General features: G+C 53.6%; 1 protein-coding gene across 4 annotated transcripts; it reads right to left on the bottom strand.

The window, feature by feature from the left end:
• Nucleotides 1–3,534: 3,534 nt before the first annotated feature.
• On the bottom strand, nt 3,535–16,343 carry CFAP161 (cilia and flagella associated protein 161). 4 transcript variants are annotated; one of them, XM_045448561.1, is made up of 9 exons: nt 16,239–16,343; nt 15,841–15,932; nt 15,003–15,092; nt 13,758–13,990; nt 12,712–12,796; nt 8,531–8,689; nt 6,599–6,672; nt 5,793–5,994; nt 3,535–3,580 (listed from the first exon to the last, which is right to left on the bottom strand). In XM_045448561.1, the coding sequence occupies exons 2-8, from the start codon at nt 15,907–15,909 to the stop codon at nt 5,799–5,801; spliced, it is 906 nt and encodes a 301-aa protein (XP_045304517.1). In that variant the 5' UTR covers nt 15,910–15,932; nt 16,239–16,343; the 3' UTR covers nt 3,535–3,580; nt 5,793–5,798. The 4 variants fall into 4 exon arrangements, with proteins under 4 accessions (XP_045304517.1, XP_045304516.1, XP_045304515.1 ...); XM_045448560.1 differs by lacking the exon at nt 3,535–3,580 and having other exon boundaries at nt 5,140–5,994; nt 16,166–16,343; XM_045448559.1 differs by lacking the exon at nt 3,535–3,580 and having other exon boundaries at nt 5,140–5,994.
• Nucleotides 16,344–16,787: the final 444 nt, after the last annotated feature.

The raw sequence follows: 16,787 nt of genomic DNA, 5'->3' as shown, positions 1-16,787 counted from the left end.
CCCTCTGTGGCTCCGTGTCCCAGCCACAGGCGGCCGCCGTCAGCTTGCCAAACACAGCCCGCGTTTCCCCAGGTCAGGCGCTCCGGCCGACGCGGGGCCAGCTCGGCACCGGGTGTGGGATGCGAGCGGGAAGGAAGTGGGGTCCGGTCCCAGGTTGGAACCGAGCGGGGTGATGGAGACAAAATCACTTCCGGGCTTGGACGCCCCCCCTGACTCCCACACGAAGGACGAGGGGAGACGGGGGAGGCTCGCGCACACACGCACACACACACGCTCACACGTGCGGAGCACCTGCTCTCTCGTAACCAGGCTGCTCCAGAGCTGCCATTACTCTCCTCGTGTCACGAGTGATACACCGATTCCCCGAAAGGTGGCAAGTGGCCGGTCCCAGCCCCGGGGCTTGCTAGACTTCCCCATGCTCCCCGTGCCAGGAAGTCAAAGGTACTACTCAGTCCTGAAGTTGTATTTGCTACCAATTACTAAGCTCGGTTCCCGCGGGGCCGACCCCCCAGCAGAGGACCGCACTGCGGCTGGGATGTGTCTACATCCACGGAAAACCCGCCTCCGCTCGGGGTCACACACCCCAGGCACCTTTCCTGCCCGCCCTCCTGTGCTCTCAATCTCGGGGATGGGCCCCTGTCCAAACCTGGGCTCTGCCTTCTCGTCCTCTCTTGGCCTTAATCCATCCAAGTATGGAGTCCTCTCTCTCTCACTCTCTCTCTCTCTCTCTCTCTCCTTCTCTCTCTCCCTCCCCCCCTCCACCCTGGACATCTCTCTCACCCGTCCTCCCTCTCCAGGCCTCCTGACACCTGCCTTAGTTCAGAGCCTCATCTCTCCCCCCCCAGGACCCTTCTCCCTCCCTGCTGCTTCCATAATAATCTTTCTAAAGCAAAATCATGCCACTTTCCTCCTCAAAACTCTCAAAAGTGGACCGTCGCCTTTGAGCTGCAATTCGACTTCAACAATTTGACACGCACAGCCACGAGTGATACTCAAATTAGTTAACGACCTGCCCCGTTTTCCCTGAAAATCACGGGGCACCAAGCAAACAAAACAGACTCTGGCCACAGTGTCCTGAAGGCCCCTTGCTGAGCCAGACGAGAACCCTTCCTTCAGTTGGGGGGGGGGGTGTAGTGAAGTGGAGGGGGGGTCCCCCCCAGGGAGACGCCGGGGTTGCCGGGGGCACCTGTTAAGCATCAGCTCCATACGTGGCCCGCAGGAGCGGCCCCTGGCCAAGTCCCCACCTCTTAGCAAAGCGACAAAAGCTGCAGCCCAGGGACACGGAATGCCACCCTCCCCCACCCCCGGCCCTGGAATGCCCTTTCCAGCTCAGATGTCATCTGGTCCCCGGGTGCCTGTGACCTCCCCGCTCTTCCGGGGCCAGCCGGGCCGGAGCACTCTGCGCAGAGGCTGGTCTCCTGCCTCCCTCGATGCAGGATCTTGTCCCGTTTTCACTGCATCCACCGCCCCAGCAACAGAGGCGGCACACCGGGTGTGGCCCACAACCACTGAGCCAGCAAGCGGTGGGGCTGGGGGAGCCTGGGGGCCAAGACTCAGGGCAACGACGCTAAGCAGCAGCCGTGAGCCCGCGGCTTGTCCCATGTAAAACCCCCACGTAGGCACCGAGCACACAGCCGCCTTCTCCACCTGCTACTGTGAACCTGCACAGGAAGTTCTGAGTTACACACACACACACACACACACACACACACATTTGTGCTTCGAAATTTAATAAAATTCTTTGAAGTGCATTAACGTGTGTTTTCTAATGTTCAAAATGTTAGTTTTTAAATGTACATAAGAGTTTGTGCCTATTAAACTCCTATGTACACTTTTTAATTTTTTTAACATTTATTCATTTTTGAAAGAAAGAGACAGAGCATGAGCAGGGGAGGGGCCAAGAGATGGAGAGACACAGAATCGGAAGCAGGCTCCAGGCTCCGAGCTGTTGGCACAGGGTCCGACACGGGGCTCGAACCCACGGACCGAGAGATCCTGACCTGAGCCGAAGTCAGACGCTCAACCGACTGAGCCACCCAGGAGCCCCTGAACTCTTACATACGTTTAAAAACTAACATTTTGAACATTAGAAAACACACGTTAATGCACTTTAAAGAGTAAGAAAATGACAGGCATAGAAGTTCTAAGCTTTTCTGGGGCGCCTGGGTGGCGCAGTTGGTTAAGCGTCCGACTTCAGCCAGGTCGCGATCTCGCGGTCCGGGAGTTCGAGCCCCGCGTCAGGCTCTGGGCTGATGGCTCAGAGCCTGGAGCCTGTTTCCGATTCTGTGTCTCCCTCTCTCTCTGACCCTCCCCCGTTCATGCTCTGTCTCTCTCTGTCCCAAAAATAAATAAACGTTGAAAAAAAAAAAAAAAATTAAAAAAAAAAAAAAAAAAAAAGAAAGAGGGAAAACAAAGTATCAGTATCAGAAAAGGACAATGGCAATCGCCATAGTTCCTGCCATGTCCAAAAATGACATGTAGGGGCGCCTGGGTGGCGCAGTCGGTTAAGCGTCCGACTTCAGCCAGGTCGCGATCTCGCGGTCCGGGAGTTCGAGCCCTGCGTCGGGCTCTGGGCTGATGGCTCAGAGCCTGGAGCCTGTTTCTGATTCTGTGTCTCCCTCTCTCTCTGCCCCTCCCCCGTTCATGCTCTGTCTCTCTCTGTCCCAAAAATAAATAAACGTTGAAAAAAAAAAATTAAAAAAAAAAAAGAAGTTCTAAGCTTTTCTTTCCACATCTCAATGGGCCGTGTTTTGTGTCCCACACTGCAAGCCACCGCTGAGGTGCTGTGTGCCTTCCGGACACTATAACTACATCCAGAGCAAGAGGTCACTCTGCACAGAAAAGTCTAGGTGTCCACCAAAGCCCAGATCAGATGCTGAAAGTAGATTACTCATACAGCTGGAAGCTACCTTTAAAGGCACACAGGGTGTCTTCTATAGAAAAAAAATAGCTTTGGGGCACCTGGGGGGGGCTCAATCGGTTCAGCATCCGATTTTGGCTCAGGTCATATCTCACGGTTTGTGAGTTCGAGCCCCACATTAGGATATGTGCTGGCAGCTCGGAGCCCGGAACCTGCTTCGGATTCTGTGTCTCCCTCTCTCTCTCTGCCCCTCTCCTGCTCACGCTCTGTCTCTCTGTCTTTCAAAAGTAAATAAACACACACAAAAATTTTTAATACATAAAAAAATAAATACAGTACGCTTTGAGCTAAAAGGCAGCCTATGGAATGGGAGAAGATACTTGCAAACGACATATCGGATAAATGGTTAGTATCCAAAATCTATAAAAAACTTACCAAACTCCACACCAAAAAAACAAATAATCCAGTGAAGAAATGGGCACAAGACATGAACACACGCTTTTCCAAAGAAGACATCCACATGGCCAAGTGACACGTGAAAAGATGCTCAACATCTCTCATCCTCAGGGAAATACAAATCAAAACCACAATGAGATACCACCTCACATCTGTCAGAATGGCTCACACGAACAACTCGGGCAACGACAGATGTTGGCGAGGATGCGGAGAGAGAGGATTTCTTTTGCACTGCTGGTGGGAATGCAAGCTGGTGCAGCCATTCTGGAAAACAATACGGAGGTTCCTCAAAAAATTAAAAATAGAACTACCCTAAGACCCAGCGATGGCACTACTAGGTATTTATCCAAAGGCTACAAAAATGCTGATTCGAAGGGGCACACGCTCCCCGATGCTGACCACAGCTCTATCGACGATAGCCGAATTACGGAAGGAGCCCAAATGTCCATCGACTGATAAATGGATAAAAAAGATGTGGTATATATAGACCTATATGAAATACTACTCGGCAATCAAAAAGAATGAAATCTGGTCATTCACAACAACGTGGCTGGAACTAGAGGGTATTACGCTAAGCAGAATAAGTCAGAGAAAGTAGGTATCACATGACTTCACTCATATGTGCAATTTAAGAAACACAACAGGTGAACACAGGGGAAGGGAAGGAAAACTAAGATAAAAACAGAGAGGGAGGCAAATCATCAGAGACTTCGATCCAGAGGACACACTGAGGGCTGCGGCAGGGGAGGTGGTGGGGGGGATGGGCTAGACGGGTGATGGGCACTGAGGAGGGCACCTGTTGGGATGAGCGCTGGGTGTTTTACGGAAGTGACGAATCACTAAGTTCTACTCCTGAAATCATTATTGCGCTATATGCTAACTTGGATTCAAATACAATTTTTAAAAAAGTAAGTTAATTTAAAAACCAAAATGAGTGTGGGGCGCCTGGGGGGCTCAGTCGGTGCAGCGTCCGACTTCGGCTCGGGTCGTGATCTCGCAGTCCGTGAGTTCGAGCCCCGCGTCGGGCTCTGTGCTGACGGCTCGGAGCCTGGAGCCCGCTTCGGATTCTGCGTCTCCCTCTCTCTCTGCCCCTCCCCTGCTCACACTCTGTGTGTGTGTGTGTGTCTCTCTCTCTCTCAAGAGTAAATACACACTAAAAAAAAATAACGATAAACACTAAAACATTTTTTTAAATAAAATACATACATAATGATAAAAATAAAAAGATTGTTGCCTCCGCTCCAAATCACTTAAATGAAGATCTCTGGAGGTGGGCTCAAGCATCTGTGTTTCTTAAAGCCCCACCCCAGAAATGGTGCTTTGGTGGTCTGGCAGGCAGCGGGGCACGGGGCTTCCTCCTTGATCTTCAGGGGAGCCAGAAGGGCAGCCAGGCGGAGAAGCGGCGAGGAGAGCCTTCCCCGACCACCTCAAGGAAGCACTGCTCCCTCCTACTCCTCCTCACGCAGTGGGTCTCAACCTTGGCTGCATTAAATCCGACTTTCCGGGCTGGGGCCCAGGCACCAGTAATTGCCAGAGCTCTCCAGGTACATCCACCACACAGCCGCGGAAGGGAACCACCACCCTGACTCCCAAAGCACTTGCTGGCAAAGGCCTCTCTAAAGAGTGTCAACCCACATCGGCTTGAAGGAGCGTCCAAGTAAAACACGTCTACACCACCTGTGGCTTCCTGTCTGCCTCTTGGTAGATTTACGTGGGAGACAGCCTCCCGGCTCATTGCTACCCACAGGGCTGGGGGAATCTTCATCCCATTAAAACACCGCACACGTCACGGGCCCTCCATGAAGGGCGAGGAGACGAGCAAACACGCGGAAGGCAACACGTTTATTTCATTAGGAACTTGCTGATCGCACGGGCGCCATGACTAAAGTGCCCGTTTCAAAGAGTAAAGGGGTTCTGCGGTTTGAAAATCATGACACCACAGCGTGACCAGGCAGGTAGAGGTCCTGACCACCCCACCCCCCACCCCCCGCCCCCCGCCCCCGAGTCAGAGGTAGAAATGAAAATACAAGGGGAAAGCATTCATTTCCAAGGTAAGGCCATGGCTCACAGCTCCACACTGTTGATTTCTTAGTACGTTGTTTGGTGGGGCCGGTGTTGGGGGGGGGGGGGGCGGTTGACAAAGATCCCGTGTAGTTCTGATAGCTTTATCGCACACACATAGCTTTCAAAGGAAACACAGTGTCCTCATAGAAGCTGCCGCTACATGGGATCTACAGTTCTTCAGGAACTAGTGATCAACAAAGACTATCATCCGTCACCTTCAATGCCACCTAGGAGCCATCTCCCCAGAGCCAGTTTCTTTCTGTGGCCCAGACCCCCACCACTAATTCAAGAATCTTCACATAGCCTTTGTTTTAATAGAGTGTTCAGGGACTTCTACGCCTTACTGAAAAATGGCTTGGGGCACGGCCAAGATCATCGATTTCTAGCAAAGCTACGTTTTTCCAGAGCGTACCTGGAGTCACTGCGCCCCGGGGTCCGTGGCCTGCTCCAGGGCTGGGGGGGCCTCAGCCGGTGGCTTGGGCAGGTCCAACATGCTGGACGAGTCTTTCCTGGGATTCCCGGTCACCAACATCCAATGGTTGCTCGGCTTTTCGACTCTGTGTGAATCCAGATGTGTGTGGACGGCCACCTCAGCTTCCTTCCCGAAATAGGTACTGGGGCGAGAGAGAAGGGACACGGGTTGGAAATGGGGTAACGGCCCTGGGTAACCTGTCCACATCATCTTCAACAGCCTCTGCTCGGGGCTGCCTCTACAATACGTCTTTGCTGGATGTTTGACCTGCTCGGGCAACGCCGAGGCGCCTGGGGTCCCATTATCGCTAAAATCCTCTTGTCAAAGGGGCGCCTGGTGGTTCAGGGTCCAACTCTTGGTTTCGGCTCAGGTCATGATCTCCCGGTTCGTGGGTTTGAGCCCCGCGACGGGCTCTGTGCCGGCCGTGCGGGGCCTGCTTGGGATTCTCTGTCTCCCTCTCTCTCTGCCCCTTCCCCACCTGTGCTATCTCTGTCTCTCTCGAAATCAGCAAGTAAACTTGCAAACAAAATCCTCTTGTCAGGGAAAAGCTTGTGGGACACAAGGGGCTCCGGTAGGATTTGCCACGCCACCAAGTAAGTCCTTGGTGACAATATTTCATCATCAAAGGACTTCTTGCGTGCGGGGTGGGGGGGGGGCACCCTCGTTAAACCGAGCTGCCTTGCTCAGAGGCACAACCTCCACGCCCATCGTGGAGGCGAAACCCTGCAGCAAAGTTCCCTCCGTACCTCAAGAAAAGATGCCTGTGGACGGCTAGCCCCCGATTCGTGCGGCAGTGATAGATGAGGATCTTTGCATTTGCCTTTAAAGAGGAAGAGACAGCGCTGTTTGCATTATGCATTAAGGCCTCCAATTCCTGAAAAGCAAACATTTGGCAACATACTATATATTCATTTAAATTTCATTTAAAAAAAAAAAAAGAAGAAGAAGAGAGGGATTGGGATGGAATAACCTAGAAGCCAAAGCGTACTGGATCAACTCCACACGTGGTTGCAGGTGCACCCACAGCAGAATGTCGTGGGGCATTCAGAGCCACGTGGGAGCAGACCTTCCCCCAACGCGAGAAATAATCAGGAGTGTTTTGAGGTGGAGAAGAAAAAGATACTCCTGATGTTCTATTGGGAAAAAGATTAAATGAAAACAAAAAGCAAGCATGGGCAAAGAAATCATAAATGGCAGTGGCTTCCTCTGGGACGTGGAACTTCGCTGGTTATGTTCGTGTTACTCGTTGTGCTTCTCTGTTTTCTCCTTCAGGGAGCATATATTATGTTTAGGATCAGAAAAAAAAAAAATAATGTTATCATTTCAAACTCCTGGCCGCCGTAAGCTAAACGCTGTGGAGGGAGACCCGAGCGGCCCCCGACCCCCGGGGGGACGGGCCCGGCACCCACAGCAGGGCCCTCGCGCTCCCGCGGGACGTCGCCGGCCGCGGGGCGCCCACGTCAGACCAGGCCACTTCCGCAACCCGGACGGTCGAGGCACAAACAAGACAGTCTGTGATCTCATCTGAACACGGACGAGCCGTGAGCGCGGTCTGAGCCCCAGCACAGCAAACGTCCGCCCCTCCGGGCCACCGCAGGCGGCTGCCGCTTCTGGACCGAGGACGGCGTGAGCCCTCGCTCTGGCCCACCCCGTCCGTCGCTAAGATGCGCGGAGATGCGCCACGGCAAACAGCACGGCGGACGTGCTCCACACCGGGGGTAACCGGCCGTGTGGGCTGGACGGCATCGCCCGGCACGGTAGCCCGGCCAGGGGTGAGGCGCCAAGCGGGGTCTGGGTCAGCAACGGGCTGGGCGCCCTGCTTTCGCACGAGCACAGCCGGGACCGCGGCACGACCACGCGCGAGCCACCGGCAGCCAGGCACTGCTCCCGCGAGCGCAGGGGACGCACTGGCCACCATCTCCTCCCCACACCTGGTCAGGCAGCCGCCGTCTTCACCCGCGCTCCACGGGGAAGGAAAACGAGACGCTAACGGTTGAGATCATGGCAACGGCGAGCGATTTCAAGGAGAGCAAAGCCGGGCCGGGGGGCGCGTCGCCGGGGACCCCGCGTGCATTCTCCGTGCTAGAGGAGAGACCCTGGTGAGTGCGGGTCCGCCTGCAGAGCCCGGCAGAGGGGCGCACGGCGCCAGGCGGGCGCAGGTGGCCCCTAGCTGGGGGCTCCCTCCCACGAGGCCACCCCGCTGGTCACCCCTTCGAGTCCCTGCCCACTGGGGTTCCGCACGCTCCCGGCGACTCCCAGCAGCCCCCACTCTGCGTCCGCGGGAAGCGTCAGGAGCCAGCAGCAAAGCGCCTGGCCCAGCGGACTCGCCTTCCCGTCAGGCCCGTGCGTGGGGCCCCAGTCCCACAGGGCCGGGGCTCCCGAGAAAACGTCAGCAGTGGGAACAGGAAGGATGGCCCGCAGGACCCAAGCTTCCAGGCCCTGCAGAAATTTTCTTCCTGGAAGCAAGCAGATCATGACCGTCACCGTCCCGGGTGGGGGGCTCTCAGCCTGACTCAGGGGCGGGCGCCCAGCCTGTGTGTGTCTACAGCTGGCAGGGGCTGGGCGGAGAGAGCACACAAGTCACTCTAGGCCCTGGCGCGCTGAGAAGCCCCGGTGTACAGACGGGAGAAAATCGCATCCTCGGAACAGCGCCCGGGTCTCCCCCAGGCAGGGCTCACCGGAACGGGGGCGCCTTCGTATTCCAGGCGCAGCTGGGGGTCCAGGAAGGCGGCCTGCCAGCAGCTCAGGTAGGAGACCTCGTCCGCCAGGTACGCCTCCTGGAGCAGAGATCTCTTGGACGGCTTCTGGAGGGTCCTGTGGTCACTGGATAAATACAGCTGAAAAGGACAGCACACGGATGAGCTACGTCAGCTCCGCTGCCTTTCCTTCCTTTGAATTTTGTTCGTGTTTATTTATTTTTGAGAGAGAAAGAGACAGCATGAGCAGGGAAGGGGCAGAGAGAGGGGGAGACACAGAATCCGAAGCGGGCTCCAGGCTCCGAGCCGTCGGCGCAGAGCCCGACGCGGGGCTCGAACTCACGGACCGCGAGACCATGGCCTGAGCCGAAGTCGGACGCTCAACCGACTGATCCGCCCGGGGTTTTCCTTCCTTTGAATACCAAACCCTCTGTCTCCTCCTGATCCCGCCCCCTCTCCTCACTCTCAGGACCTAGGCCTGGACCACTATTTTTCTTCTGAGAAATAATTATGCATGAAACTTGTTCCATGAAGCCAAGTGTCCTTAAAACCGTCACTGTCACAGCTACGTTTACTGTGAGCCTCGGAGGGGGGCCCACGCCCCCGTGGAGCTGATGTCCACACTTGGGATTTATTTAGGCCGCTCTCTGGCCACCTGTAACTGGGTCAAGAAGCACGCCATCCTGCGGAAAACTCCAAAACGTTAGTTGTTTGTTAGTCCTTTACCGATTCCCCTTGACCCTGAACCTGGAGGCCATCTCTGCAGATTTCGGTAGGTTTTCATGTGCAAAGCTGTGCCATGAGGCGCTACGGGGACGGCAGCAACGGGTTGCCATCGTGAAGGTGTTTCCTGATGAGCAGGAGAGGGGACGGAGGAGGTGAAGGGGAAGCACCCGTGAGGCATGGTGGCCAGAAGGACGTGCAGAGCTGTAGGCGGGCACACATGGGGACACGTGCTCTCCCAGGGGCTCACGAGAGCTCTGAGGAGGAAGCAGTGTGGTGCCGGGAGCCCGCGGGCAAGGTTGACCGCGTGTGGACACGGGACATGTCACAGAGGGCCTTAAATGCCACCGTGGTGGCAGCACTTACCAAGCCTGAGCCCCTAAAGGATCAATCTGGCAGCACGCATCTACTGTGGTCTGAAGTCAGGACAGACCGGAGGGGTCAAGCCACGGGGGGGCTGGATTGAGGTCCCAGCACTGGGGATGAAAAGACAGGGTCAGGAGCACTGCAAAGGGAGAACCGTGGGCTCGACCACAAGCTAGATGTGGGCAGGGAAGCCGGCCGGGCCCACACAGGCAGACAATGCCGACGTCAAACCACAAACTCCGCTTTGTCAAAGAAAGATGATAACGACTCAGGAACAAGTCTAAAAGGTGGCGATTACCAGATTTTTTTAGGAACGCCCCGGAAACACTTGCTAATTCAAAGACAAGGTCCAGAAATATGAGAATTTGGGAAGAGAGGCAGTCGTCATCCCTGGAAAGAGAAACAACTGTCTGCCCAGAAGTCATAAGAGAACCAAGTGGGGGGCCCCTGGGGGGCTCAGTCAGTTAACCATCTGACTTTAGTTCAGGTCATGATCTTGAGGTCTGTGAGTTCGAGCCCCACGTCGGGCTCTGCGCTGACAGCTCAGAGCCCGGAGCCCGCTTAGGATTCTGTGTCTCCCTCCCTCTCTGCCCCTCCCCTGCTCGAGCTCTGTCTCTGTCTCTCAATAATAAATAAACGTTTAAAAAAAGAGTAGGAAGAGAACCAACTGGAAAACCACTGGAAGCGATAGGAGTGAGTGACTTCATCGAAGGCGAGCATGAACATCAATGACTTTGTCACATTTTTGTTGCAACTATGGTAACACCCAGTGGGAGATACCAAGAGACAACCTTAACGGGGATAGGCGTCAGGTCCACTTGAGGAGAACCACAAAACTTCGCTGAGAGACAGGAAGAATAAATGAGTATGCGGCGGGGCATCTCAGAAGAGCATGCATGTCATAGAGCTACTAAATCCGTGAACTTGCACAGTTTTAGTGGCCAATCAAAACCGCCGCGTGATCTTTCTCCCCATGGGGGGGGGGGGGGCGGGCAGAGAAACTTGCAACAGTAGCTGCATCTAACAGAGACGTTCATTCCTAATGCGATGCAGACGAAGAGGTGTGATGAGACAGAGACAGCCCTAGAGCTGTCCGAATGTAGAGTGTACCCCTCGGACAAAAATACACAACTTGAGCTCAAAGCGTCCAGATAGGAAGCTGAGAGAGCTCGTGGAGGTATGGGGACTTCACGGGTGCCACGCAAGGCATGTGTCAGTGAGGAAAGAGTAATTATTCAAGAAATAACACAAATGTGGCTCTTTAGTCATTGGGGGGAAATCACGTGTCTGCACGGAATCCTGTATCAGAATAAATCTCAAGCGGCTAAGGAGGACCTGGGGTGCCTGGGGGGCTCAGTTGGTTGAGCCTCCAGCTCCGGATTTTGGCTCAGGTCATGATCCCAGGGTTGTGGGATCGAGTCCCACGTGGGACTCTGTCCTGAGCACGGAGCCTGCTTGGGATTCTCTGTCTCTCTCTCTCTCTCTCTCTCCTGACCCCTCCCCCACTCTCTCTCTCTCTAAAATAAAAATAAATCCATTAATTAAAGAAGAAAAAACTCCAGGACACCTGGGAGGCTCAGTCAGTTGAGCATCGGACTTCGGATCAGGTCATGATCTCGCGGTTCGTGAGCTTGAACCCCACGTCGGGCTCTCTTCTGTCAACGCAGAGCCCGCTTCGGACCCTCTGCCCCCCTCTACCCACATGTTCTCTCTCTCTCTCTCTCTCTCTCTCAAAAAAAAAACATTAAAAAAAAAAAGAAGAAGAAAGCAAGAACAAATCCCAGCACAAGGTCAACTTGAGCCATCAAGAAGTCAATGCAAGTTTCTCTTTCTATAGTATCTCTCGGGCAGGGGCAGGAATTGCAAAGGGAAACAGTGATCCGTTTACTCAAAACTACAGTCAAACAACTACCATGTCAAAGCCAGGTAGCCAAAAAAGATAAATAAACAAATAAAATAAAATAAAATAAAATAAAAATAAAAGCCACATAGCAGGTGGCAGGAAACATTACCTGCAAAATGACAGAACGTTATCGTCTGTGGAAGGGCAGGTAATAAACGCAAATCAATGCACAGGCGGAGAAGAGAGAATTTATAGGAGACAAAGGAGTTGGGAGAGTTAAGGAGAGAGTGGAGGAGAGAGAGGTAGGGAACAAAGGAGGGAGGGAGGGAGGGAGAGAACAGACTATAAAAGAAAGTAAGCCAAAATGTTGGGAATGTGAATCTCTGCATAGGACAAGTGTGACTTACTCCCCTCCTTCAACGATTTGGTATTTTCTCTACTTTCTACGTTTCAAATCAGGCTGCAGCTGACCATCTGTGGTGTAGGGGTTCGACTGGCAACGCTGATTTTTCTTGGTAGCACAAGAGGCAATAATGCTACACGATACAGTGATGGAAGCTGTGATTCGGTGAGAGACGGTGCGGAGTACCCAGTCCGCCGCTTAACGGCTGAGCGACCCGGGGCAAAATCACCTGACCTTGTGCCTCGGTGTCCCCATCCGTAAAATGGGCGTAAAACGGTCCCTAGCTCACAGATTTGTTTGGATATCGAAGTGAGTTCATACAAGTGAGGCAGTTAAGCATGTAGCAAGGTGCAACAATCCCACGTTATAGACGACAAAGACTCAAGAAAGGTCAACAACGTTACCCAAAGCCCCACCCCATAGATCGACATTTCAGCTGGAGTTAAACCCACATGTAGCTGGTTCTAATCCCCAGGGGAAAGAGAAAAGTCAAGTTTAAAAAAAAAAAAAAAGGAAAAAAAAAGTGATCAGATAATACGCCTTGCTGGCCTTGGTGACATTGACAGGTGTCAGATGATTATTGTTTAATCCAATCATTAACTTACAGGTGGAGCAGTGTAAATTTTGGTTTTGCGTCAGCTGTGTAGCAAAGGAGGGTTTTCTCCCTTCCTCCTTAGTGCCTGAGGGTATTCGCTTTGTAATTGGAAAAGCGACGAGGCAAGAAGTGACCCCCGACACCGCGTGTGCAAAGCTCCAGGCTGAGACCGGGACGAAGCCAGAGATGCCTGCGGCGTTCCCTGTCCCCTTCAGCCGGCGGCCGCGACTCACCATTTTGTCTTCAAACCCTCCCGTGGTCGCGAGGCAGAAGTCCTGTCCGTATCTGAGGACTTGACCCGTGGCGTTTCCGTCTGCCCTGCGCGTCAAGAATAAGCATTGCGTCAAGTCTCTGTAGTGGGATCCCTGCCACGTTCTAGTTCTAGTTCTGGCGCGTGCAGCTCTGTTTATGACCCACGTTCTCGCTAATGCGTGTCCACACTTTCGAGATGGCCGTTTCTGTTGGCCCTCAGATCCGGCTGGCACCCTGTCCCCGCGTCCCGCCACAGCCAGAACGCACAACGCCCCTTTATCTGTGGGCCCAGAGCACGTCACGCTGCCCTGCCCTGAGGAATTCTGGTCAGGTGCGCGGACAACTTTAGAAAGATCCAGGGTGACACATTGATTTGAACACACCTAACACAGCCTTGCCCCTCAACCCTCCGGGACGCGGAACTTGTGCGCGGCGTTTGGTTGTCTCAGCATGAATGAATTACCAGTATTCAAAAGAAATCTGAAGACTAAGAGGTCGGGCTACATTTTCGTAATAGAAACATTGCTATCCTTATCTCACGAGCAAAGTGAAGGCAAGGCTTTCCTACTGTAATCACTGATCTGCTCTCTGAGGATGTAATCGCTCATTTTCAAAACCTCAGGCACATTTTTGGTAAACAGTTCATTAAAAAAGAACAATTCCCCTTGCACCGAGCTATCTAGTTTCGCTCTAAAAGCAACAGAGTGATTAAAAGCCACAGAAACCCCCATAATGAGCTCCGAGCACCCCGAGAAGCTGTTAGCAAAACCCAGTCCAGGCGGAGTGTGAATTTAGTTCCCTGGATCCAATGCCTCGGAAGGAAGCCTTTATAATCGAACACAAATTAGCAGTTGCCCTGAGGTTTAAGGTGAAGGGTGTGTAAAGGGCCCCAACGGCGTCCTCAGTGGGGGACGGCAAGGCGGCAATCCCAGAGAAGGTTCCCACCGCCTTGGCCTCCAGGCACCCTGAAGCTCTGCGCGCAAACATGTTTATGGCAAAAACGCGCGGACAACGGGAGCGTCTCTACCTCAAAATGGTGAAAGTGTTTCTGCCAACGGGGATCCTGGTTTGAGCTGCGCTCAGGCCACACGGCACCTCTAACTCGTCGCTCAGATGCGCTTTAATTTCATAGGGAGTCGCGCACAGGCTCAGGTCCCCGCCCAGAAACAGGTGGGCCTCCACCTCCGCGTGGGCGGGGTTCACGAGCATCACCTTGTCGCCACAGCGAACGTACCCATCCTCCGACACGCAAAGCTGCATCTACAGCGGAAATGGGAGTTTTTCAGACTCACCTCATTGCCACATGCACCTTCCTTCCTTCACTGTCTAGGACCCATTTCGTTGGCGGTAATACCACTGGGACCACTTGGGTAATAACCACTCTGGCTCCCTCGAGTTTTCCAATTCCTTCCTTTCCCTCCCACGTCGCCAAAGTCCCCCCCAAATCCCCAGTGAGGTAGAAAAAGCCGATGAAAAACCACTCAGGCTGACTCCACCACTAACGGATTCAAACTCACTGGAAATGCCTTCAGCACCAACCAAAGGGCGTTTTACATTTTCCTGCACTGATGCGTTCATTTCTTCATTCGGAAAACGAGGGTAAACATAATTAAGGGCAGATTTCTCCTCTGTTCCTAAAACCTTAGGGGATTTTAAACACTGTGGTTTTCAGATCTAAAGGAAAAAACACCACCTGGTATTTTCCAAATGATAACTCATTTATGGAACGTTTGCTTGCCTGACTCACACTTAATTCAGTAGAATTTTGAAAACAGTGCTTGAGTTTCAAATTTTCAGTCTCAGTAAGAGACTCTTTTTTTTTTTTATTGTTTATTTATTTTTGAGAGAGAGAGACAGACAGAGTGCGAGTGGGAAAGGGGCAGAGAGAGAGAGGGAGACACAGAATCCAAGGCAGGCTCCAGGCTCCGAGCTGTCAGCACAGAGCCCAACGCGGGGCTCGAACTCACGATCGGTGAGATCATGACCTGAGCCGAAGTCGGACATTTAACCAACTAAGCCACCCAGGCGCCCCAATAAGAGACTCTTAAACACAGAGAACAAACTGAGGACTGACTGGGGGCGGGGCAGGGAATATGGGGGATGGGCCTTGAGGAGGGCACCTGTTGGGCTGAGCACTGGGTGTTTGTATGGAAGCGATGAACCACGGGAATCTACCCCCAAAACCAAGAGCACATTTTATGCACTGTAGGCTAGCTGACCTGACAATAAATTATATTTTTAAATTTTTTTTAATAAAATAAAATAAAATTACCGGTCTCAAGAGATTCTCTTTGAGTCTTCTGTTTCTCTGTATGAGAAGCTGTCCTTTAGCTCTCTTCTCCAAGAAGTCCTTCATGAGCTCCTGGTGAAAGAGGGAGAGAACGTGACCCAGAAGGACAACAGGCCTGAACGATGCAGATGCTGGTGACAGGTAGGTCAGAAACACATCGAGTAGAAAGAGCAAAATTTGACCAAAAGAAATGTGAGCATAATGGGGAAGGGTGGAAATTCTCTTAGCATTTTTAAAATCTTTTTGCTTCATTGTAGGATGTTTGAAAAAAATGAGAAAAGCACAAAACAGAAAGAAAGAAAAGAAAAAGCAGCATCACCTTGGAGGACTCCAGCCAGAGACGGTCCTGAGTAACCTTTGGAGGCCACGTGTCCCCGCTGAGGTCTCAGCAGGTTGGTCGGTGATTGTCGCTGAAAGCCCACCACCCCACCCTCCGCACACACACACAGCTAGATGGCCACGCGATGGCCCAGGGCCTCTTCTGAGCCAGTGTCAGTGACAGGGACACCACGGGGACACCTAGGAGGCAGCGTGTGACGGGTGGGGGAGTGCCAGGGGGCAGTGCGTCCACGTAGAGCCCCCTCCCCGCCTGGACTGCGGCCTCTGGAGCCCCTGAGTCTGTAAGGACGGAGGGAGCGTGATGGGCTCTGGACTAACCCGTAGGCACCGAGTTCGGGACGTGTGACCGGGTCAGTGGGCGGCAGGTGAACTTTCTGGGCGTTCGGAGATGCGCGGGGTGACGGGTACTGGGCGCCTGCGGGGTGAGGAAGGAGCCCGGGACGCTGGACTTGGGGCGGGGAGGGGGGTCCCCGGGACGTACCTCCTCCAGGTAGATGTCCTCGTTCCAGTTGCCCATCCGCACTCCAGGACCATACAGGTTCTGCGCCATGGCGCCCTCTCCTCTGTCGGCCCCTGACACCGGACACCGGCGGTGTTAGCGTGCCTCGTAGTCATGGCAACCGCCCCCCCCCACCCCGCGATTGGCCAGGCTTGGGGCCTGCTGGCCAATCAGTGACAGCACAGGAGCCAGGGGCGGGGAGGAGTGAGGGTTGGAGGCTTGGGCAAAGGAAGGGTGGGGGGAGGTAGGGGTTGGAGGGGTCGCCCTCCCCACCCCCTGCGTCTTCCACCCCCCAGGGGAGATCTACCCGAGCTGGGCTGCAGAGCAGGGGGGAGGAGAAACTCCAGCGGGCAGGCCTCGTAGAGTTAAACACGTCAAACCTTTTCCTTCTGCGGCTCCGGGCGGGCTCAGTCCGGGAAGGGTGGGGCTCTTGATCTCAGGGTCGTGAGTTCCAGCCCCACCTTGGGCGTAGAGATCAAGATCTTGAAAATAAATACGAAACCATTTTCTGATGTGGGGACCAAAGGCAGAAGGAAATGTAGATGAAATCAAATTGCCTTATAACCTGCAGCCCGCTGACAAATACTTGAGGCGGGCAGAGGAGGATTTTCCTTCTGGAACTCTCCGCGGTCCTAATGCTAATGCTTTGCTAGAGGGGAGAACAGCCTTAGCTTGACAATAGCCAGGCCTCCAGGATCCTGTGAGTTTTTCTTAGCATATGAAAGTCCTTCTGGACGCTTCACCCTGTGTTTACCTCCCCCAACCCCCAAGTATATAATCAGTCTCTCCTCAAGGCCCTGTCTGTCCCCTGGTTCTCTCCCTTCGATGAGGGAACAGAAAGAAAGCTGACACCCCACCACCCCCTCCTCAGGAGGGACATGTGTGACGTTCCTCAGACACTCATGGATGCCCCAGGGCAAAGGAAAGAA

Source organism: Leopardus geoffroyi, chromosome B3 (assembly GCF_018350155.1).
Source record: "Leopardus geoffroyi isolate Oge1 chromosome B3, O.geoffroyi_Oge1_pat1.0, whole genome shotgun sequence".
Taxonomy (NCBI): Eukaryota; Metazoa; Chordata; class Mammalia; order Carnivora; family Felidae; genus Leopardus; species Leopardus geoffroyi.
This window is presented reverse-complemented; position numbering and strand designations above follow the sequence as displayed.